General features: G+C 38.3%; 1 protein-coding gene and 1 non-coding gene across 2 annotated transcripts in view; one reads left to right on the forward strand and one right to left on the reverse strand.

Annotated features, from left to right (window-relative positions):
* Positions 1 to 12,621: 12,621 nt before the first annotated feature.
* On the reverse strand, positions 12,622 to 12,737 carry LOC141283954 (U5 spliceosomal RNA). Its single transcript, XR_012338321.1, has one exon. It is a non-coding gene; the product is annotated as a U5 spliceosomal RNA (small nuclear RNA).
* Positions 12,738 to 23,297: 10,560 nt separating this feature from the next.
* Positions 23,298 to 25,650, forward strand: part of LOC141283852 (leucine-rich repeat-containing protein 52-like) — a 36,376-nt gene continuing 34,023 nt past the window's right edge. Inside the window, exon 1 of the mRNA XM_073817170.1 lies at positions 23,298 to 24,227. Coding sequence (XP_073673271.1) covers positions 23,579 to 24,227 — 649 coding nt within the window. The 5' untranslated portion in view covers positions 23,298 to 23,578. The remainder of the gene's footprint in view (positions 24,228 to 25,650) is intronic.

Here is a 25,650-nt window from a genome sequence, read left to right on the forward strand (position 1 = left end):
CTCTTATTCTTGAGCTACATTTGCTTTTTGCAGCTTGTCTTCTGCTGATCGATACAGTCTAAACGTTCTTCCTATGAAACTTTCCTTTGTCTTTTATGGTGTGGGTTATTGAGTCAAATAGCTTTAAATATCTAAACTTGTTTTAACAAGTTCAATAAAGACAGTTGCGGTATTCTCGTGAACACGTCAAAGACTGACATGGAAGAGAAGAAATGGTTGAATAAAGTTATTTTATTTGCGCACAAATATTCACGTAGCTTCATAAATGTTAAGTTGAACCACTGTCACATGGACCATTTTCCAGTGCATCTGGAAAAAACTAATAGGGCTTCAATTTTTCCACATTTTGTTACAGCCTTATTCCAAAATGGATTAAATTCATTATTTTCCTCCAGATTCTACGAACAATACCCTATAATGACAGTGTGAAAGAAGTTTGAAATCTTTGCAAGTGTACTAAAAAATGAAATTAATCCTATTTTTTGCTATGAAATTGAGCTCAGGTGCATCCTGTATCCGCTGATCTTCCTTGATGTTTCTACAACTGGTGAATTCAGTTCATTGGACATGATTTGGAAAGGTACACACCTGTCTATATAGGGTCCCACAGTTAACAGTGCATGTCAGAACACAAACCAAGCTACAAAGTCCCTGAAATTGTTTGTAGATATCCAAGATGTGATTGTATTGAGACAGATCTGGGAAAGGGTACGGAAATGTGCAGCATTGAAGGTCCCAATCCGAAGCATTGAAGTGGCCTCCATCATCTGTAAATGGAAGAGGTTTGTAACCACAGGTAGTCGTCCTAGAGCGGGCCAAACTGAGCAATTGGGGGAGCAGGGCTTTAGTCAGGGAGGTGACCAAGAGCCCGATGGTCACTCTGAAAGTGCTCCAGCATATCTCTGTGGAGAGAGGAGAACCTTCCAGTCTTTAGACCTTGAGGCACAGATCTGGGGAGGTGTACAGAAAAAATTCTGCAGCATTCAAAGTCCCAATGAGCACAGTGGCCTCCATCATTTGTAAATGGAAGAAGTTTGGAACCACCAGGACGACTCCTAGAGCAGGCTGCCCAGCCAAACTGAGCAATCGGGGGAGAGAGGCCTTAGTCAGGGAGGTAACAACAACCCGCTCCAGCATTTCTCTGTGGAGAGAGGAGAACCTTCCACTCCACCAATCAGGCATGTTTGATAGAGTGGCCAGATGAAAGCCACTCCTTAGGAAAAGGCACACGAAGGCACCAAAAGGCACCTGAAGGACTGTCAGACTATAAGAAACAAAGATTGAACACTTGGGCCTGAATGCCAAGCGTCATGTCTGGAAGAAACCACTGTTCAACACCTGGCCAATCGTATCCCGCATCCCTACTGTGCAGCATGATGGTGGCAGCATCATGCTGTGGGGATGTTTTTTAGCGGCTGGAACTGGGAGACTAATCTGGATCGAGGGTAAGATGTATGCAGCAATGTAGACATTCTTGATGATAACTTGCTCAAGAGCGCTCTGGACCTAAGACTGGGGCCACGGTTCATCTTCTAACAGGACAATAACCCTAAGCACATAGCCAAGATAACAAAGGAGTGGCTCCGGGACAACTCTGAATGTCCTTGAGTGGCCCAGCCGGAGTCCAGATTTGAACCCGATTGAACATCTCTGCAGAGATCTGAAAATGGCTGTGCACCAATGCTCCCCATCCAACCTGATGGAGCTTGAGAGGTACTGCAAAGAAGAATGGCTTGAGGCTCAAAACTTTGTTGAAACACTTCACATCACTGGTCTCAAACTCAATTCCTGGAGGGTCACAGCTCTGCACAGTTTAGCTCCAACCCTAATCAAAGACACCTGATTGAGCTAATCAAGCTCTTCAGGGTAACTAGAAACTTCTAAGCAGGTGTGAGTTGGAGCTAAACTGTGCAGAGCTGTGGCCCTCCAGGAATTGAGTTTGAGACCACTGCTTCACATACTTTAGCACCAATGACAGCCTCAAGTCTTTTTGCATATGATGCTACAAGCTAGGCACACCTATTTTTGGGCAGTTTCTCCATTTCATCTTAAGTATACCTTTCAAGCTCCATCAGGTTGGATGGGGAGCATCCCTGCACAGCCATTTTCAGATGTCTCCAGAGATATTCAATCAGGTTCAGGTCTGAATGGAATCGCTCTGTGAATGTCCTTGACTGGCCCAGCCAGAGACCAGACTTAAACCCAACTGAGCATCTCTGGAGACATCTGAAAATAGCATTGATGCTCCCGATCCACATGAAGCTGTAATTGATGCCAAAGGTGCTTTAAAGAAGTATTGAGCAAAGGCTGTGAATATATTGTGTGTGTGTGTGTGTGTGTTTTAATAAATATGCAAAGATTTCAATATTTTTATGTTGTCATTTTGGTGTACTGTTTGTAGAATTTTTAGGGAAATAATGAATTCAATCCATTTTGGAATAAGGCTGTAACAAAATATGAAAAAAGTGAAGCACTGTAACAATGTCCTTACTACCTTTTGGAGCATTGAACATGGTAGTACCATTACTGTCAATGCAGAGTCAGAAAGCTCTCAGATTTCATCAAAAATATTTTAATTTGTGTTCTGAAGATGAACTAAGTTCTTTTTGTTTGTAACGACATGAGGATGAGTAATTAGTTACAAAGTCTGGTGATAAACTATGCTTTTAATAGTCCCATTTTCTCTGTATATATTAATACTCAAGTTTAGGGTCAGTAAGATTTTTAAAAATACATTTTTAAAGATGTTTCTTATTCTTAACAAGGTGCCATTTGTGACTGGACCACAAAACCTGTATATTTGTAGCAATAGCCAGAAATGCATTGTATGGGTCAAAATGATCGATTTTTCTTACATTTAATTTTTTATTAGTAATATGCATTGCTAAAAACTTAATTTGGACAGCTTTAAAGGCAATTTTCTCAGTATTTTGCATGCAGCACACAGATTCCAGATATTTAAATAGTTGTATTTTGGCCAAATATTCTTCTATCCTAACAAACCATGAATCAATAGAAAGCTTGTTTATTCAGCGTTCAGATGTATAAATCTCATAAAATTGACCATTATGACTGGTTTTGTGGTCCAGGGTCACATTTATTTGATTAAAAGTACAGTGAAGCTACTGTATATCCATACATTTTTTTCCCACTGTTGGCAATGCAAGAGTGTTTTGTGTATGAATAAGTTGGGTTTTAAAATACCAGAACTATTGTCACAATATGTCAAGGAATGAAACTTCCTCCTCAGATGAGCCCGCTTTGCAGAAGTAGGTTATCTGCTTGAATATGTTGTTCTTTACTGCTATAGTCCACTAGGTGGCGATATTCCCTGTAAAAATAACTTGTCCATGTATGAAATCATTGCAAGTGTAAATATATTAAAATGCTGACTAAACTATATTGAAACTGCTTTACAGATTAAAGGTTGGGTAAAAGCCATGATTTTACAAATAAGAAAAATACATTTAGGGAGCAACACTAAAAACTAAGTCAATTTTCTCCTTTTTCTTGTCATACCTACATTAACTTCCTCCTCAGTCACGACATAAATGCTTCATCTGCAGTAAATTCACTCCAATCCAGTTCCACACCTCCCTTCTCCTGAATCAGCAGTTTTCTGCTGCAGGTCGACAGCGTTGCCCACTGAGGTTGATTGAGCACCATATCAGCACATGTCTCTCACTCTCCCATGGGTCCTCTTTCCTCCATCATTTTATCTCTATGACATTCCCCTCGAATTTTCAATCACAGTTCATGTCCTAATACCTATAACTTCCTTCATCCCTTCCGTTCCTTTCGTCTGAGGTCACGATGCGCCACACAAGTGTACGTATATTCACCATCTGGGTTTATATGCCTCATCAATCTTCACACACACTCCATTAGGCTTGTAATGGAGAGGACAGCTGTGTTGATGCCTCGGTTTCATCTGAATTTTTACGCCTACAACAACTTCAGCAGATTATAATGTCTCCCACTCTCTTTAAAATAGGTATGTTATGGTGTGATTGTGAAAAGTACAGCAGTAGCCCTGAGCTTTTATATTTACCACTATCTACACCCACTTTACAGCTCTTCAGTGTCCTCTGACACCCCGGCAGGTTGTTCACACATGTGTAGAGTGCTGTGTGTTTTTCCATGTGGACATCCTGACAGTTCAAACCTAGTGAATGTTATTGAATACCCATTACACAATGGTTATGTAATAGAGGAAGCAGATGATTCAAGCAGTAGAAAGACAATAGTCAAAAAACATTATTTAGGATTCATACTATTAATGTTTTGATTCAGTTTGGGTGCATTGCAGATTTACATTTGACAAAAAATGGTGCTAGACCAGATACAGTTGAGGTCAAAAGTTTACATCCCCTTTTCAGAACCTATTTTGCCAAAATAAGAGGGATCATAAAAAAAATACATGTTGTCTAGTCTATCTTAGTACTGACCTGAATAAGATACTTTACATAAAATATGTTTACATATAGTCCATGAACCCTTTCCAACAAAGACTGATTTTGAGATCCATCTACACTGAGGACAACTGAGGGACTCGTATGCAACTATTACAGAAGGTTCAAATGCTTACTGATGCTTCAAAAGGAAAAACCATGCATTAAGAGCCGGGGTGAAAACATTTTGAATTTGAAGATCAGGGTAAATTTAACTTTTTTTGTCTTCTGGGAAACATGTAACTTCTTTTATGTGAAATATCTAATTTAGATCAGTACTAAATAAACAATAATATGCATTTTGTATGATCCTTTTGGTAAAATGAAAGATGTAAACATTTAACCTCAACTGTAAATGAAGTTAGTGGTGGTAGTCTCCTGAAAGTTAAGGATGCTGGGAAAATATTCACAGCCTTTGCTCAATGCTTTGTTGAAGCACCTTTGGCACCAGTTATGGCCTCAAGTCTTTTTGAGTATGATGCTACAAGCTTGGCACACCTGTTTTTGGGCAGTTTTTCCCATTCTTCTTTACAAAACATCTCATGCTCCATCAGGTTGGATGGGACGTGTCGGTGCACAGCCATTTTCAGATTTCTCCAGAGATGTTCAATCAGGTTCAAGTCTGGACTCTGGCTAGGCCACTCAAGAACATTCACAGAGTTGTCCCATAGCCACTCCTTTGTTATCTTGGCTGTGTGCTTAAGGTCGTTGTCCTGTTGAAAGATGAACTGTTGCCCCAGTCTGAGGTCCAAAGTACTCTGTACATTGCTGCATTGATCTTACCCTCCATCCTGACTAGTCGCAGAGTTCCTGCCGCTGAAAAACATCCCCACAGCGTGATGCTGCCACCACCATGCTTCACTGTAGGGATGGTATTGGTCAGGTGATAAGCGGTGCCTGGTTTCCTCCAAACATGACACTTGGCATTCAGGCCAAAGAGTTCAATCTTGGATTCATCAGACCAGAGAATTTAGTTTCTCATTGCCTGAGAGTATTTCAGGCAGACGGTCAGGTGCCTTTTATTGAGGAGTAGCTTCTGTCTGGCCACTCTATCGTATAGGCCTGATTGGTGGAGTGCTGCAGGGATGGTTGTTCTTCTGGAAGCTTCTCCTCTCTGGAGTTCCTTTAGAGCGACCATCGGGTTGTTGTCACCTCCCTGACTAAGGCCTCTCTCCCCCGATTGCTCGGTTTGGCTGGGCAGCCTCCTCTCGGGAAGAGTCCTGGTGGTTCCAAACTTCTTCCATTTACAAATGATGGAGGCCACTGTGCTCATTGGGACTTTGAATGCTGCAGATTTTTTTATATACTTCTCCAGATCTGTGCCTCAAGGTCTAAAAACAATTCCTTGGACTTCATGGCTAGGTTTGTGCTCTGACATTGACCGTTAACTGTGGTGCCATATAGACAGGTGGGTGCCTTTCCAAATCATAACCAATCAACTGAATTTACAACATGTGGACTCCAATGAAGTTGTAGAAATACCTCAAGGATGATCAGTGGAAACAGGATGCACCTGAGCTTAATTTTGAGTATGGGGTATTGTTTGTAGACTAACCTTTGCTTCCCATGTGCATCAATGAGCCTTGGGCACCCATGACCCTGACAACAGTTCACTGGATGACCTAGTCATCCAGGCATCACTATTTGATCCTTGTCCTTTCTTTTTCTTGCCCAATTGTCCTGCTTCACTTTCTGTCCAAAAGGTCCCACCCATTGACAGCTGCCATTGTAACAATATAATCATTGTTATTCATTTAATCTGTCAGTGGTTTTAACGTTGTGGCGGATCAGTGTACAAGCGTCCAACTGATGAGCAGGATGGAAAGAAATCTTGGTGTGGCCAAACCTCTTTGTGAAGAGTGATGACGGAGTGGCCAGAAGCAGCTGAGATGGTACAGTGTACGGTTTGATGAGAGATAGAAGATAGTAGGGAGCGAGACCGCTGGCAGTACTGCAGGCCTGAAACAGTGTACTGAATTTCATCTAAAGTGCACTGTCTGCTCTTGACCATTCTCTTGTGTCTTCTGAGAGGACATCAATACTGGTAGTGGAATAAAAGGACTGGGAGAGGCGTCTCTATCTGCACTGTCATGGTAAGATCAGACTTGGCTCACATGCTGGTCAGTGACCTTATGGGTTTAATGGCCCTAGAGGCCATGACACGGTGCAGGATTCAGTAAAGCTAAACTGATGGAGAAATAGATTTGTTATTTCAGACCAGGAGAGACAAGACAAGGAGAAACTGACATCAGACAGTCCTACCAATACGATATGGGCAGGGGCCCTGTGGTCAGACAGACTGTTACAAATACACACTTGCACACATAAATGTATGCATGCATCCCAGGCTTGTCTGAAACATTTGAGACATTTGAGACAGGGAAGAGCAAGGTGATATGCTGTAACAAGCACGTGCAATGAGAAAGCACACATACACACCAGTGGTGTTGCAGTGGTGTTTTAAAATGAGGAGGCAAAGTCCTCACACTTTTTTTTTTCTTTAATTCAAATGTAAATTCATGGCCCAGACATATACATTTTTATATTAATGTGTGTACTGAATTAACATACATATTTCTGCAGTCATAAAAATTGTTATATATCTTAGCCGAGATATTTAAAACTCTTTCATCACATTCTAGGGTTACTATTATGTATAAAAAAACCTTATAAAACATTGATATAAACTGTGAGATAAAAGACGAAAAAAAAAAAAAAAAAAATATATATATATATATATATATATATATATGTAACCATCAACGTATTTCAAAATTGTTACTTTTTTGTCAAATATAACATCACATTTTATGATTTTTATATTAGTGCTACATTAATATTGTACATTTGAATTTTTAAATTAGTGCAATATTTTATCATTGCAACGTTTTAGTGTAATTTTCAGTAACAACTGCAACTGGATTTATATGGTATAAGTTATCACACCGGTCACTATTGTGACCATCAAAATGTTTACTCATTCTATGACCACACTCAACAAATCTGAAAATATGTGAATTCATATATCGATAATAGACATCTTAAAGATAATGTGTACCAAAAATCTTTGCCATATCTTTATGTTAACATACTTTACTAGCCTTTCGTTTTGGAGCTTTGATGCAGCATCTTCTCAAGGTGCAAACAGGAAATAAACTGATCTGGACATGTGACAATTTGCACTAATCTCGTGAAACTGCACATATTTATTTGCAGGAAGTGCACTAAAACATCAGTCAGTAGCCTAAGGTTTTTAGAGTTTTGTAAGTGAAAACTAAGGCACTAAAGCATTAAGTTTTTTACCGTCACTATTGTAACCGGTGGGATTAATTGGGTTCTCACTAGTCTCGCATAGCCAGACCTTCAGACTGACGGCTGAAGGTCTGGAATTCATGGCAGCTTTAATTGGCCAAGGCCCGCCCATAAGGCCGTATGACCGACATGTCAAACAGCCAATCACAGTTTGTTTCGTTCAGCGTCACGTTTCGGTGCATGGAAATGCCTCAACAACAGACTGGCATGCAACAAGTCAGTCATTGAAATAACCAGTTAAATAAGAAGAGGGAGAACAAGCAGTAAGTCAGTAATTTGTTCGCGAACGTCGCAAAAGTGTATAACAACAATGGCGTCTGCATAAGCACCTTTTAGCAAAACGCCGAGTAAATCAGTCTGCACTTTGTTTCCCGGAGGACCGAAAGCAAACGCGACACTTGTGTCTCCCGGAAATACGGTCAAATTCAACTAATCAGACGACTTCGACATTCCTGAAGTGTTTCCAGTTAAGTGTACCATATGCATCAGACGTTTAGCCAATGTTCCATGGGCGTGACGTCTGAGGCTGAGACTAGGTTCTTACTGGCCTCAGTCTAGAAGCTGTCCATAAAACAAACAAAGCAAGCCCTGCATATTAATATTTTTGTTGAGATTTTGTTGCATTTAGACACTTCTAGCCAGCAGGTGTCACTAGCGTTTGGTGTTTAGAGTGCTTCGAAATGGTGAATAATTATTTCGAAGTTTCGAACAGGTTAATTTCTCCCATCACTAGCGCCATTGTGTTGAATTTTCGCATTCAGTGTGAAAAGGCCTTTAGTCTGTGAATGTGGCTTATCTCATGTAAATGCAAATGGTGCTCTAACGGGTGATTAAAGATTCTGAAAGATGTGGAGAAAGCTGCTTACTTTGCATGAATACGGGGGTTAAAGGGGTCATCAGATGCAAAACTCACTTTTACATGTTGTTTGAACATTAATTTGTGTTGGCAGTTTGTGTACACAACCACCCTACAATGATAAAAACCCACCCAGTGTTTTTTTTTTTAATCTTGAAAAGTAATATCTCCTTTTTAAAAACAGGTGTGAGGACACACCGACAGAGGCCGCACCCACGATAGTTGATTGACATGAGCACCTAACCTTAGACCCGCCCTCACTGAGCTGAAACAGACTCCGATTGCCATTGTGTCGACTCAGGTGCAGGGGAAGACAAGAATTTCTCCAATTGAGAGATTAAGGTGTTCTGTTGTTGGGTGTAATAATGAACATAGCAGTCGTCATATACTCCCGACATTTGAGCTGCTGAAAACACAGAGGATTAACATTACTTTCATTTTTGAAAAGAAAGTGCCGATCCCGATCAACATATGTGTCTATGTTCGTGCGAATCATTCGTGATGCAGCTTCACTCACAGCAGAAGAAAGTATAAAAGCCTGTGCACACCGGGGCGAATATCGCGCGCTTATCGCCAGCGTTTTTCGAGACGTTTTTCGCCAGGATACCCAAGCGATTTTCACTGGCGAATTCACTCGCATGGTGCTTAATAAAAAACTCAAATACCTATGTACACAAGGTGGCGTTGCGCAACTTTACGCTTCTGACACTTGTCACACAGAAGAAGACGAAAGCCAGTATACGTGCTTATCAAACCCATTCACACGCTTTTTGTTAACTGGTAAACAGAACATGAATTTTTCAAGCAGCAGCAACAGCAGCTCCTCCTCCTCCAGCAATGAAGAAATGATTGTTCTGTTGAATGAGGAAAGAAGATGGAAAAGACACCGATATTGGATACATCCCATAGTTACGAGAAGAGAAGAACTTAAATACATTTTTATCGAATTCATTGCACCCAGTTCTTTCATCAGTTAATATACCAGCACTCACCACAGCAAATTAAATATTTTTTGATATAACATGTTCTGTCATTTTGAAAATGTGTATTTTTAATTAAAAAAATTTTACAAGCAATTTCTCTTTTAAGGTTTTCTCAAATTCGCTGCATATTGTATGGTATTTTATGATTTGGCTGCTGCGACATACTTTAAAGCATATTTTAAACCATTAAATAATTAAATTATAATATTTATTATAATTAATGTTTAAATTATAGTAATACATTTCAATAAGAGGTCAAGAATACTTATGTACAAATATATGCCAAGTTCCAAAATATGTCAGGTTATTTGCAAGTATGTCACTTATTTTTGTTTAAATTTCTTTTTACTGTAACTTCAGCAGCTCCGGGCACGTGAACAAAAGCACCAATCTCATTGGTCGGCCAGTTTTTAAAAGTCTTTTAAAAATGACGCTTTTACGCCTGGCTTTTGCGCATCGGTGTGTACACTTACATTGGCGCCCTTTGTTTAGTCAGGAGGCGTTAAACGTCTAAGATAATTGCGCGCAATATTTGTCCCGGTGTGTTTTTATTCATCTTTGAAAATGGCTTTTCTTAATAATGTGCTTGTTAGCAAGTTTTGCCGTTAAAAATGGCAAAATGCGGCTAAAGTAAACATTACGGCTCATCATCCCACAGCAGAGAAGGGCAGGGCATTAGCATTTAAAGGAACATGCAACAGTATGGAAAGGAAAGGAGGTGAAGTGAGGCCAAGTATAGTGACCCATACTAGGAATTTGTGCTCTGCATTTAACCCATCCAAGTGCACACACACACCCGGAGCAGTGGGCAACCATTGCTGCGGCGCCCGGGGCAAGTACTGCTCACTGCAGAGCCAAATGGCCTCTATCTCCACCTCTCTTGATGTCCAGCTCCACCTCTGAGTGAACAAATGGGTGGAGTTAAGGTTAGGGATAGGGTAAGGGTTAGGTGTCTATCTCAACCCATTACCTCCAGCAAGGAGGAGCCCATATGGCTCTGCAGGGAGGACTTTCTCGCCCGGGGAGCAGTTGGGGGTTCGGTGCCTTGCTCAAGGGACTCACCTCAGTCGTGGTATTGAGGGTGAAGAGAGTGCTGGTTATTCACCTTCCCCACCGACAATCCCTGCCGGACCTGAGACTCAAACCCGCAACCTTTGGGTTACAAGTCCGACTCTCTAACCATTAGGCCACAGCTGCCACAGTATAGCTTGCTCTGAAAAGGGATGATTTTGAGAAGGTAAAAAGAGTGTTTTTTACACTACCATTGAGAAATTTTAACCAAAGTATGTTATAGACTTCTCATTAAGACCCTAAAGAATCATATCAACTTGTGGAAAATGGGCATCCGATGACCCCTTTGAGAACAGCGCATGTAAACACGGACGTAGCTTTTGCATCTTAAACACTTTTCTCGCAACAGGCGTTTTTCCAGTGGCCATGTAAGTCAGTAAGCAGAAGATTATTTAAAACAGCAAAACTTAAAAGAGAACTGAGACATTCAGGAACAGACAAAGAATAAATTAAGCTTAAAGAACCACAGGGGGTGGAAACACAAAGAGACGGAGCAGACGCTTACCAATCCTCACTTGCAGTTTATATTCCGGCAGCAGGGGTCCCTACACCGGCTGAATCGTTCATTCTGTGCTGCAGGCAGTTGCGTTTCCGAATGTTCATTCTGCTGCTGTTGTCGTCACTGGGCTCTCTATGGGGAACCCCTTTTTTCTGTAGCTGTGAGTAAAAATGGACTACTGTTTTCTACTGTGTCTACATATTTGCTAAAGTACTTTACGTGTTTACAGCCACATTGCCAAAAAAAAAAAAAAAAGACTAGGGTCCAGTTGCATAAACATAGCCACCATGTGTCTTAACTAGTTAACTAGTTTGATCAACTAGCAGTAGACAGGGAGTCTTATTTACATCAGTCATTTCAGATTCAAATGAGACCAATCTACCTTTTAGTACAGAATTTAAAAAAAAACTTTTAAAGACAAGTCCAAGCTGTTTATGCAACCAGCCACCAGAAACTAACGTTAGACTGACTAAAAGAAACGTAAAAATTATGTTAGGATGTACTCTGTTTTATGACTTGTTGTAACTGTTGTGTGTGTGTGTGTAGTTAATAATAATATTTGTTTCTTGTTAAAATAATGTCTCTTTTAGCAGGATGTCAATAAGAACTTGCAATTTCATTCATCAGAAAGTTAAGTGGATATTATTGCCGCGCTCCAGACAACCCGTAACCCGTGTTTTTCCGACCTTCTACCAGTGAAAGTGCACTGGAACGGCAGTCAAACCCCTGACTTCCTACTCGTGAACTCATACTAGATCGATGTACTCCCAGTTACGAGTTCTGACGTAACAGCCCACGAAACAACAAAGTCAGTCCTAATGGGTGCGGTGTTTATGCAAGTAGTACACACGGTGGAAAAATAGAGCTTAGGATGATATAACGTTGCAATCAAATTAATAATAATATAAAAAATAATAATAATTCATAAATGTGCCCAGGCAGTTTGGCGTGACTTGCCTGGAACGCTGCAAAGTCATGAGTCGTGGTGATTTACCAGTTACAAAAACCTGCCTGATGGAAAGTGTTACTGAATTCTAGGTAGTCAATTTATTTTCTTAATCAAAATAATATTCCAAAGAACAAGTCTTCCCAAGATAGCTAAATAGGTGTTTGTTTGAAAGTTGTAATTTAGTGAATTTACATTATTTTATTTTTATTTCACATTTAAGAACATGGCAAAAATGGTAACCTCCACCTAAATTGAGTCTAATTAAAACTAAATTATTAAAGTTAAATTTCTTAAAATGTTTTCTATATGCGCTATAAATTACATAAAATAGCGTTTGCTTATTCGTTGAGTGCTCAACAGAACATTTCCTGTTTTAACATTACGATTAGATTAACAAACAACTAAACACGCTGTACGCATTTTCAAGCTGCTCACATTAAGTTTCTTAATTCTGAGCAATATCAATCAGTTTCGTGAATCTATTTTTAACCAGGAAGAGAAGCCCCGCCATACGGCAGGGCATCAAAAAATTAATTTATACTCATAGTGTTCTTCCCCACGGAAATCTTTAGTAAAAGGCGAAAGATTTATACGATCTGAGGTAAAACATGAGTGTACTGAAGTTTTGTTGAAACCAGGAGGTGCCAGACTAACGGCAGTACGCTTCATGACGACGGTAGGACAAGCGTTCATAATTATCGCACATTTTCAATTCAGCTAAACATTAGCAATATTACTACAGAGTGTTCTCTATATGTCTACCTAACTAGTATAATCAAATATAATTAAAAAACAGCAAAAAATATATGTGAAATCTAACGTGTCGTGTTGCATTGTGGGTAGACCGAGTCCTGCTCTTCCTGATACGTCATGGTCATTTTATTTACATACATGCTGCGTCCCTATTCGCATAGTATCCGTCCTAAATAGTATTCGAAAACAGAATCAGTATGTCCCAAATCGTATTATGTTTAAAAAAAGTATTCCAAAGATTCCCGGATGGTCTACTACTTAACTTTGGAATTCGAAGTGCGGATCAATGCACACTCTAACGGCAAATATTGCCCACAACACATTGCGCGTTGAACGAGGATTCGATTAGAACTACAAACACGCATAAAAAGTGTTAAAAAAACTACAAACATGGAGGATATGCGCGACCAACGGACAGGTAGAGAAAGGGGTTTGAGTGATAAATAATCAACGTGTAACCTGATAAAAATATTTTTAAAATGTTATCCGCGTTATATTTCATGTGCAGCAACATTATGAACTTTTATAATGATAGGTTTGGTCATTAACGTTTAAATGCATAATTATGCAAACACAAGAGCAGAGTTCTGGGTATGAAAGACTCGTGAAAGAACGTGCCTCTTCATTTCTCTCTAATACGGTAGGAAATTAAATTAAAGGAAATGTAGATAATGTTAACTGTGACAGTTTAAACAGTGACAGGATTCAGGTAACTAAGCAACAGAGCGTCCGTTAAAGAAGCAGTTATGACGAAGTAGTATGTCCCAAAGCTTGCCTACTATTCTGCTACATACTCAAAAGTATGTACTTTTTCTTCACAAAAAGAGTACATACTTTTAGGGCATACTAGTAAGCGAACTGGGACGCAGCAACAGTTCCGCGTTCTGTGACTCGGTGAAATCTGACCTTCATGGCAACACACTAAAGCATCAGCTTGATGTTCAGAAAGAACTAAACTGTGTTCGTTTATACCAAATACCATCAAAATAGTTATCGGTAAGTTATTATACAGTTCAAAACAGTGGAACATTTCAGGTCACTCCAGCAAAACAAGCTGCAAGCACACATTCAAGACAGCGTGGAGAGAGAAACATTATGAATCGGTTATCACCGCTGCATGTCGCACTAATCTCTCCCCCAGGTTGTGTGTTGCCCTTATTTCCCAATTCAGCAATTTATTATTATTTTTTAAGTACGTTTACAACAATCTCCCTACTTGGATGGATTTGAACAATTCAGGGAACTTTCCAAACCTTTCACTAGTTGGCGAAACCAAACGGTGATGGTCTTGCTTTGCACTTTTAACGTTCTATGAAAGGTTACCTAGCATTAAAAATGAGTTAAATTATGAGTCCTATAGGGTCATTCCGTGTCAAATCAACCAAATCCTGCTCAAAATTGTAATTTTGCAAAAAAAAAAAAAAAAAAAAAAAACATTCTGAGGAAAGATAGACATGTATAGTGAAAGCCACAATATTAAATGTCATGGATGAATATTTACTGAGTAATCCACTATTTTTGTAGAGGGAGGTCACAATGGCCATTTTCACCTGAGATTCAGAGATTGAAGTTACAGAGGGGTAAAAATTACTTCAGAAAGATGGCAGCATCATAATGTTGTTTTTACACAGAGATTGGTAGGTCTGTTAGTAAAATCTGTTGACTTTAGCAGCCTTTGTTGCATTATGTGCCAATGGGGATAATTTAAAAAAGGGGAAACAGCACTTTTCAAGTTTTTCTCCAAAGTTTGCATGCCTGTAACTCAAGTAGTATTAAAGATATCTTAATGCCCTTTTAGATATTGGGTCTTAACAAACTTTCCTTTTGGAATCTTTATTTTTAATGCCCCTCTACATTTGGTTCCAGAGATATTGGAATTTTAAGATGGCTCCAGGAGTAAATTGTTAAAATTTACACACTTTTAGTGGTCAAACCGAACTAATAGACAGATAGAGGGAAACAAGATACAAATCTAATTTCAACATTATTGCTTCTTCAAACATTGTTCTTTAAATACAATAAGTATCAGCTGTATATAAAGTGACCAAAATTTGGTTTTCAACCACTGAAAATGGGTAATATTCAACAATCTTGACATGGAGTCTCCTTGAGATTCCCATATCTCTGGGAAGATTCCAAAAGGAAAGTTTAATAACAATTAGAATCTAAAATCTTATATCTTTAATACTTCTTGAGTTATAGGCACGCAAACGTTGGAAAAAGAATATATACGGCACTCAGATTAAGTGTGTTCAATGCAGTTGTCTTGACAGACGGAAACAAGATGCATCTCTAGTTTCAACATTATTTGTTCTTCAGACATTCCTCTTTAAAAGAAAAGTATCATATTTTTGCAAACTGACCTACATTTGGTTTTTGACCACTCCTGGAGCCATATTGAAATTTCAATATCTCTGGAATCAAATCTCATAGGGCATTACAAATAAAGATGCCAAAAGAAAAGTTTGTAAAGACCCAATATCTAAAAGGGCAAAGCTAAACTTTGGAGAAAAACTTTTAAAAAAGTGCTGTTTCCTCATTTTTGAATGGTCACCATTGGCACATTATGCAACAAAGATTGCTAAAGTCAACAGATTTTACCAACAGACCTATACTTTGTAAAAGTAACATTATTAATCATTTTTACCCCCATGTAAACTTGACTTTGAATCTCAGGTGAAAGTTGCTATTTTGACCGCCCTCTACAAAATAGTGAATTACTAGTGAATTAGTAAATATATTTATCCATTACAGTTAATATTTTGGCCTTTATCACATTAGCAAAATTGAAAACATGAGCCGGGGACCTCTGGTTGAGTTGACACGGAATGACCCTATAGTTACCGACATTTGTACTGCATTAAATATACTTTTCAGGTATAATTCCTTTCAAACTTCAGTTTAAAAAGAATCAAAAAGATACTTTTAAAAACAACAATGGAATCAAATGCAACTTCAATATCATTTTCTTAAGTTATAAGTTGAAATTTAGAGGTTAGGCTTCAAGACAGCCACCTCTCAATTTAAAGTACCCACTAAATGATGATTTTATATATATTAAGCTTACTAATATTTTAAATATTATTGTGAGTCTCAATAGATAATGGCAGGATCTTGGAAGGTCTAAGATTTGAATACATAAATGCTTTTTAAATGTCTTTTTTTGGTTGTGGGACAGCAGTTTGCACCAATTCTGTAGAATGGCCCAGATCAGAAAAACCTGCAAATGGCTATTTCTCTAATCGAAAGGCTATTTTATGCACTTGGACAGTATGCACAGACACCTGTGTTTGTGTGCCTCATGTGTAATTATCCGAGGATCTGCTGCACAGATGCACTACAATAAACTACACAGCATGCTTTGCTGACTTTGCTTAAAAGCAAATGCAGAAAAGAGCACAAAGACAGAAAATGTTCGATTTTATCTTTCTCAGGTGGCACAGAAAACCGAACTATATCAGCGATTTTAAATCCCTTAAGATCTCTTTAATATCTCAACTGCTTCTTCGAGACAGCAATTAGATTGAACAGAGAGCAAGTGGAAACTTTTGCTTAGTCTCCTGCTTCTCAGATTATTCCCTTCAGAAATCTCACATGTCTCCTCTAGAGATCTCAACAATGTCACACTTTAACTTAACTATGAATTCCATGAAGAGCAAAGAACAAGACTTGTGCTGTGAATGTGTGTGTGTGTATATGGAAGCGTTCACGTTTTCTGATGGCATGTTGATTTCAATCTCCCAGTTTCTCCATGGACTGTGCCATGCATCAGAGCGTCTGACAGATGACCCACCCATTAAATAGTAACAAAGTCTCCCTCCTCAACTTCACCTGACACTCCGTCGTCTGAAAACGGACACGCTGGAGACGATCCAGGGATGAAAGTAACACTAATGAGCTCAATCGTTCAGTTTACTTTGGCGCTTACCCCAGAACACTAGCTTACCATTCAGGGCAGCATCAAGCCACCGACAACCGCCCTATATACTAAAGTACTAAAGCCGCCAACTCTTTATCCCCTCCCCCTCAGATGATAGTGTCTCAGGTGTGGGCAACGGAGAGACTTTGCATCATTGTCGGCTTAAGAGATCATAGATATATGTGTCTATTGAAAAATGTAGGTCATTTTATTTAAAGAACAAAGAAAACATGAATCAACCAGCTAAAAAGCTTGTATAATGAGCTCTTCAGTCAGAGTAAAAGATATACACATAATTGTGAGTTAAATTGAGAACTAAAGTTACAGTTGTGAGAGAATCACAATAATGAGATTTAAAGTAGCAACTTTGAGAAATGAGAATGAACAATTATGAGAAGTGGAAGTCAAAAGATTCTGATAAATAAAGTTGGAATTAAAGAGATAGTTCACCCAAAAATGAAAATTCTGTCATTAACTACTCACCCTCATGTCGTTCCAAGCCTGTAAGACCTTCGTTCATCTTCAGAACCCAAATTAAGATATTTTTGATGAAATCAGAGAGCTTTCTGACCCTGCATAGGCAGAAACGCAACTATACCACATTCAAGGCCCAGAAATGTAAGGACATTGTTAAATCTGTGTGAAATTGTTGAAGAAAGTCTTTGTTTTTGTTTTCTTTGCACACAAAAAGTATTCTCGTAGCTTAATTAAATTAAGGTTGTCACGTAGACTATTTTAACAATGTCCTTACTATGTGTCAGTTGCATGGCTGTCTATGCAGGATCAAAAAGCTCTCGGGTTTCATCGAAATATCTTAATTTGTGATATAAAGTACACTTATGATCAAATAAAGTCACAATTGTAAGACATAAAATTGCATGAGATACAGTTGAGGTCAAAAGTTTACACCCCCCTTTCAGAATCTGCAAAATGTTCATTATTTTAACAAAATAAGAGGGATCATACAAAATGCATGTTATTGTTTATTTAGTACTGACCTGAATAATTATTATACTTCACATAAAAGATGTCTACATATAGTCTACAAGAGAAAATACAAGAGACCCTGTTCAAAAGTTTACATCCCCTTGAATACTGTGTTCTTACCTGAATGATCCACGCCTGTGTTTTTTTATTTTTTGTTTAGTGATAGTTGTTCATTAGTCCCTTGTTTGTCCTGAACGGTTAACCTGCCTGGTGTTCTTCAGAAATATCCTTCAGGTCCCACAAATTCTTTGGTTTTCCAGCATTAATGTGTATTTGAACTCTTTCCAATAATGACTGTATGATTTTGAGATCCATCTTTTCACACTGAGGACTGAGGGATGCAACTATTGCAGAAAGTTCAAATGCTCACTGATGCTCCAAAAGGAAAAACGATGCATTAAGAGCATGGGGTGAAAGCTTTTGAACAAAATGGATGTGTACATATTTTTTTTTCATTTAGTACTGCCCTTCAGAGGCTACATGATTCCCAGAAGACAAAATAAGTTAAATTTACCCTGATCTTCAAACTGCATATGAGTCCCTCAGTTGTCCTCAGTGCGAAAAGATGGATTTCAAAATCATACAGTCATTGTTGGAAAGGGTTCAAATACACAAAAATGCTGAAAAACCAAGAATTTGTTGGACCTGAAGGATTTTTCTGAAGAACAGCGGACAGTTTAACTGTTCAGGACAAACAAGGGACTCGTGAACAACTATCACTAAACAAAAAAACAACTGTGGATTATTCAGGTAGGAGCACAGAATAAAGAATCAAGGGGATGTAAACTTTTGAACAGGGTCATATTATTTTGTCGTGTGGACTATATGTAAACATCTTTTATGTGAAATATCTTATTCAGGTCAGTAAATAAACATAACATTATAACATGCATTTTGCAGATTCTGAAAGGGGGGTGTAAACTTTTGACCCTGTATAACTGTATAAACTTGCAACTGTGTGAAATAAATTCTGAAATTGTGAAACATATAGTCACACTGAGATATAGCCACAATTATGACAACTAAAGTATAATATGTAAGATATAAAACTGCAATTGTGAGAAAAAAGTAACAGTTGTAAGATATAAAATCACAGTTACGACAAAAGTCGCACGTTGTAAGATGCAAGTGCAATGGTAAACAATACAATCTAACTTATATATCACATTGTGACATGTAAAGTCAATATTATGAAAAAAAAATGTCCCAATTGTAGGATAAATATGGCAACGTTGAGTTGCAATTGTAAGTAATAAAGTTGCATTTACTTGAAATCAAGTTAATCAAAATTAAAAAAGATATAAATATAGATATAGATATAAAAATCCAACTGTGAGTAACAAGGTCTAATTTGTGATATATAACACTGCAAGATATAAAGCCACAGTTATGACAAATAAAGACCCAATTATAAGATGTAAAGTCACGATTATGCAAAATAATGTTACATTTGTGGAATATACAATTAAGTCTGAATAATAATAATAAATCTGATTTATAACTTGCCAGGTGTATCAATATAATCCACCCATATTAAAGCATCAGAGCGTGTATAGGTTTATTGCTGTGGAACAGCATTATTTGATTCAGTGTCAACCCTTGAGCAGAGTTTTGGACACGTATCACTCTGTACAACTCATTTGTTATTACTTTTTCCAGTCCCACACAACCAGTATGGAGTAACCTGCCCCAGTCATACACAACAACAGCTCTACTTGGTGAGTCGATTTACCTGTGGGAGGCCTGAACAGCTAAAGGCAAGTGTTACTCCACCACAATAAAAGTTACACAATCAAATGAATCATGATTTTTTACATGTAGGCTTGTTGGTGCAAAGCCCCAGGAGGAACAGACTGAGATAAGATCTTCAAATGAAGAATAGCTTCACTCGATAATGATTTGCCCTGTTTGTTGATACAGGAGGACACAAAGATTCCCCCACAACAATAATAGAACAGGCTCCATGCTGTAGACTTGCATATCATGTTTCTCTTGCACCTGCGTCAGCTCGAATGCAACAGTCTCTCTCTCCATCTGTCTCGCCTCACAGACAGAGACGCTCAAGATGGTCAAAGTCAGTGGCTGTACACTTTGTCCCTCCTCTGTTTCTGCTACGTCACCGATGGAGTCTTGTGACATCACTGTAGACACTAAAGAGAGCATAGACAGACTCAGACAAACATGTAGTCAGACTCTTTTTCTGGACTTGTTTTGTCCATTCAGACTATTTTATACTGTAAATTACATATAGGTTCCTATATATTGTTGACAGTTCCTGCAGGTAATGTTGTTTTGCCAGTAAGGGCAAAACAACATGCTGTCTTTTCTGAGTGAATCATTAAATGATTCATTCAACCGATTCATTTAAAACTATTATTGGTCACATTTCAAGGCTGTGCCCTCTGGAGGTGGCACACGTCATCAAGGATATCTCATTTAACAAATGTAAACATTATAAAATGGACTGTTATTCCTTGTGAGGTGAACATTTCTTGCCTAGTTTGTAATGTATTGGTTACCTTTTTTTTTTTAATGAGGCAACTTCGATCACGTATAAATGATTGAATCATTCATCCGAAACATTCATTGAATCGTTCATTTAAAAGACTTGCAGCGCTTTTTTCCGAGTTTGTTTGGAACTTATTGCGTGGGGAGAACCAAAACAGACAACTGCATCTACAACAGTGAGTGAGTTACTTAGTATGAACCTCTTGTTTATTGAACTCTTGTATGGCAAGCCGTTTTAGCCTAAAATAAACTAAGCGTTAGTCGTTGCAAATGCATTTTTGCAAGTAACAATGCCAATTAGAAAGCTCTTTAAAGCACTTTTTACAAGTCATATGTCTCCACTGACTTCCATTCATTTTTAATTACAAAGCTCTACAGCTGAATTTTTACTAGTAAGAATTTCAATTAGAGAGCTCTCTAAATCAATTTTTACTAGTAATAATTCCAATTACAGAGCTCTCTAATTCAGTTTTTACTAGTAATAATTCAGATTAGAGAGCTCTTTAATTTAATTATTACTAGTAAAAATAAAATTACAGAGCTCTATAATTAAAGTTTTACTAGTAAAAACCTCATTAAAGATGTGTTTAATTGCAGAGCTCTGTAATCTAATTAAATATCTCTCTAATTCAGTTCTTACTAGCAACAATTGAATTAGAGAGCTCTCTAAACTGATTTTTTACTAGTAAAAATTGAATTAGAGAACTCTATAATTGCAATTATTAATAGTACAAATTGATTTAGAGAGCTCTCTAATTGTAATTCTTACTAGTAATAATTCTGTTGAAGAGCTCTGTAATTAAAAATGAATGGAAGTCAATGGAGACATATGACTAGTAAAAATTAATTTGTAGAGCTCTGTAATTGAAATTTTTACTAGTAATAATTGAATTATAGAGCTCTCTAATTGTAATTGTAACTAGTAAAAAATTGATATAGAGAGCTCTCTAATTGGCATTGTTACTAGTAAAAATGCAATTATGACAAGTATAGTATATTTTAGGCTAAAACGGCTTGCCATAACTGTTGTATAAAAGCAATATCAACATTGTAACCGCATCGTTTTTTGACTATCAGCACAAATTTGGCCGTAGATTTGATGCAGAGATTCGACAGACATTCCAAAATACAGCACTCCTGCTCCTGTAATACAGCTTAAAGGAAAGTTCACCAAATATAAAAAATAATATAAGAATTCAGTCATTATTTACTCTCCCCGGTGTTCTTCAAAAGATATATGGTGACCTTTCATTTTCACAACAGGAGGAGAAATAAAAATGCCCTGCTGGAACAGGTCCACAATGCGAATGAAGGATGATCTTTAAACTTTTTAAAAAGGATGATACTTCTGCATTATTTTTTAGAGCTTAAAGAAGGTGACTATTCACTGCTTTTATACAGCTACACAAGTGCGAACAGGATATTCAATGTTTAGCCTAACTTTAATCTTCATCATAGGCTATAACCTTTATATGGGCCATGAATTGATGCACTTGAACTGCTGTCCACATTTAAAAAGCACTTTAAGTATTTAAATCGTAGATGTTTAAGTAATATAAATAAGCTTAATATAAAACCATTATTTTACATTTTAACTGATGTAAATGATATTGAAATCATTTTTGCATTTTATTCCATTGTTGTTTTTAAAAATATCTTTTATTATTGTTTTGGTAGTGACAAAAGGGAACACATAATCCATAAATAAACTAAATTTTAGTACTGTTATGCAAATGTTTTAGTATGTGGGTTAAAATTTTGTAATGTGTAATGTGTGTGCCCAGCTAACAGGGAATATTTTAATAATGTTTGCAGATATGCCCCTGGACTACAAAACCAGTCATAAGGGTCAATTTTTTTTTAAATTGAGATTTATACATCATCGAAAAGATAAATAAATAAAATTCGATTGATGTATGGTTTGTTGGGATAGGACAATATTTGGCTGAGCTACAACTAATTAAAAATCTGGAATCTCAGGGTGCAAAAAAATATTGAGAAAATAACCTTTAAAGTTGTCCAAATGAAGTTCTGAGCAATGCATATTACTAATCAAAAATTATGGTTTAATATATTTAGGGTAGAAAATTTACAAAATATCTTCATGGAACATGCCTTTACATAATATCCTAAGAAAAATCAATCATTTTGACCAATACAATGTATTTCTGGCTATTGCTACAAATATACACAAGGCTTCTCCCAAAGATATGAACATTCATCCAGTAATAGAATCCATTAATAGAATGTTCGTTCAAAGTTATCTGTTCTTTATTAATGTTCTCAAAATGTTAACACAAAAAATTCATAAAACTTTTTCTTCTGAAACTTTTTTCCTGAATGTTCGTCATTTTAGAAAGTTCAGAGAACATTGAAAAGTAATTCCCATAATGTTTGCAAAATGATAAAATGAAATGTTCCTATGTGTTTGCATCTCCAAGATTTTTTTTAAATTGAAAAAAAAAAATGAAAATCTGAACATTCAGGGAACATTCAGAAATAACGTGTTAATATCTTAAAGAGATCTTATCAAAATGTTCCCAGAACATATTTTTGTTAGCTTAACTGGATTTTTGTCTCAAAATCTTGGGACAACTAGCCCCCTCTCCCATACAATGAACTTCTCTACTAAATGCTATACCATTGTATTTAGCTACAGTTCTAAACTACTTAACCTTAAAAAGTACATCCACCTGTGTGATCGAGCGCAATGCACCTGTGCTGAAAGCATTAAAGACGTATACGCTGGTATTTTTCTCCTGTGGAAATTAGCGGGACACATTATAGACGTTGTGTCAGACTCAGTGCAACAACCTCCCTCTCTTTCTCTTTCTCACACTCTCACTCACTCACTCACTCACTCACAGCTGCAGAGAGAAGCAGCGCAACACACACCAGAGTGAAGCCGTCGTACAGCAGCGCACACAGCGCGATGGTGCGCCTCAGGACCACGTCGCGCAACTTAACTGCGTTTCAACGCGGAATCAAACTTATGGACTTGTGAGGGGAGTCAGCTCAAGTGTTTAGCTCTAAACTAAAAAAAAATGGACAAGAAAGTATTTCCAGGACCCTGACACAACACCGCAACGAATTAGCTCTCATGGTGATCTCCACAGAACGGACTAAAGACGCGTCACGCACGGTCACCTTCGCTGTTGGGGAGACTTGCGAGAGGATTCCAAGAACAGCAACGAAACGTTCCTGGCGAGCAGCAACGACCGAACCGGATCCCGCAGATCAATGAAGAATGCGCGAGCGCACGCACAGTCGATGAAGCCGGCGGCAGGATCATGCGTGTTCTGCCCGAGCCGAGCGCGCAGTCACTGCGGCTGGTGTTCCTCTTCGTCTTCGTTATGGATGTAGCGCCGTCCCCGGCTCTGACCGCCGGCTGCCCGGACCGCTGCGTGTGCGACGACCAGCTGGTGGTCCAGTGCGCCGGGCAACAGTTAAGCGACTTCCCCGTGGACCTCCCGCTGGCCACCCGGCAGCTGATCATCTCCAATAACCGGATCGGCGACTTGCCGGCGCTGCAGCTCAACTACCTGTCGGACCTGGTGTACCTGGACTGCAGCAACAACTCGTTGACGGAGATTTCCGAGTCGACTTTTGGCAACCTGCGCAAACTCGCCTACCTGGATCTGTCTTTCAACAGCCTGGCGCAGATCGAGGACCGGACGTTTGGACCGCTGGCCAGCCTGGTGATGTTGAGGATGACGGATAACCCGGGGCTGTCCGAGATCCACCCGGACGCGTTCGCGGAGAACGCGGCGCTGCAGGTGCTGGACGTGAGCCGCAACAACCTGACGGCGCTCAACATCAGCTCGCTGATTGCGCTGCCGGCGCTGCGCTCTCTCGGGCTCAGCGGGAACCCCTGGAGATGCGACTGCGACACGGAGGACCTGTGCCTCTGGATCCAGATAGAGGGCTTCAAGTTCCAAGGTGAGATGCGCTTCTTGTCTTTAACGGCACTGAAAACTTTTCAAGTTCAAATTACGCTAAAAACTTTAAAACAGACGATGTTACGGGCATTTTGGAAACTTTATTTGATATTAAGAGATATGCTATAATACCAACCAAAATGAGCTTTTAAAACCTGTTTGTTACTGTACAGCGTACTGTTAAAAGCACGTGGATTAACATAAGTATACATAATAAAATATCAAAATCACTCAAGCAATTGCGCATTATTTCAATAAAAATGTACCATATACAACGCACATTGCCAATTGTTTATTATTATTATTTTGTAGGTTATAGGCCTAAATGTTTTAAAAAATATAATATTTTCTCCTGTAAGGTAAAATAAAGACGATTAACATTTTTTTCTTTTATTAATTTCCTTTATTCCTGAAGCACTTTTCAACTACTTTATAGCTCAAAGTGCCGAAAAATCATGAAAAATTCAAAGGACAAACATAACACATCACATTAAAGCGCCACACAACAAATCAGCCCTCCTAATTAAAAGCCAAAGAATGCAAATAGGTTTTTAGCTGAGCTTTAAAACTAGAAATACTAATGGCAACTCCATAAACCATTCCATAATTCAGGCCCAACAACAAAACCATAAACAAGGATTTACTGTGTATCATAGATCAATGTAATTAAACTGCCAATAATTAATAATTCAGTGATTTATAATACAAATGTTACATAGACAAGCATACTGGAGCAGGTCATAATAATCTCTTTCGGAAGTCTTTAACTGCTTCTGCATTAACAAATGTTATTGCTTTTCCTCCAGGCATCGTAATTGAGTGTAATGGAAGTGCTAATTGTTAATTAGTCATTTAGCTGATGATTTTATACAAAGTGTCCTCGTACACATAATATACAGTCTCCCAGGGGAGGTACGTTTCTCGATCAAGGGCACTGTGTGTCAACACTAACAAGCGATAACCACATTTTCAAGGTTGGATGATAAAAATGTAATAATTTAAGATTCAACCCTTTCAAATGAGTCAAGCACTGCTCTGAAGTCTGACCAACAACCAGCCTAAATTAAAGAATGGAATATATTACCATTGATTTTTCCCTTTCTTTTGAGCCTCACAGCTTTGTGAAATAGCTGAAATAGCTGTCAGCGAAATATCAATATTTAAAAAATATAATATGTAGATTTAGGTGATTTCAATTCATTCCAACAAATGACCTTAGAGTGAAGGAGAGAGAGAAAGGGAATGAAAGGCCAGCTAATTATCTCCACCATTAGACCTTAAGAGTGAGAAGGTCTTTATCAGTCTTATCGCCACAGTTTGCGTTATCGAGTTATTCAAGCTGTTAATTTGATCTGAAGACTGTGTCTCGGTGAAACAGAGGGCAGGGCACCGGCAGACCCTGTGAACACTGCGGCTTTAGAGGG

This window comes from Garra rufa, chromosome 13 (assembly GCF_049309525.1).
Source record: "Garra rufa chromosome 13, GarRuf1.0, whole genome shotgun sequence".
In the NCBI taxonomy this organism is placed as follows: Eukaryota; Metazoa; Chordata; class Actinopteri; order Cypriniformes; family Cyprinidae; genus Garra; species Garra rufa.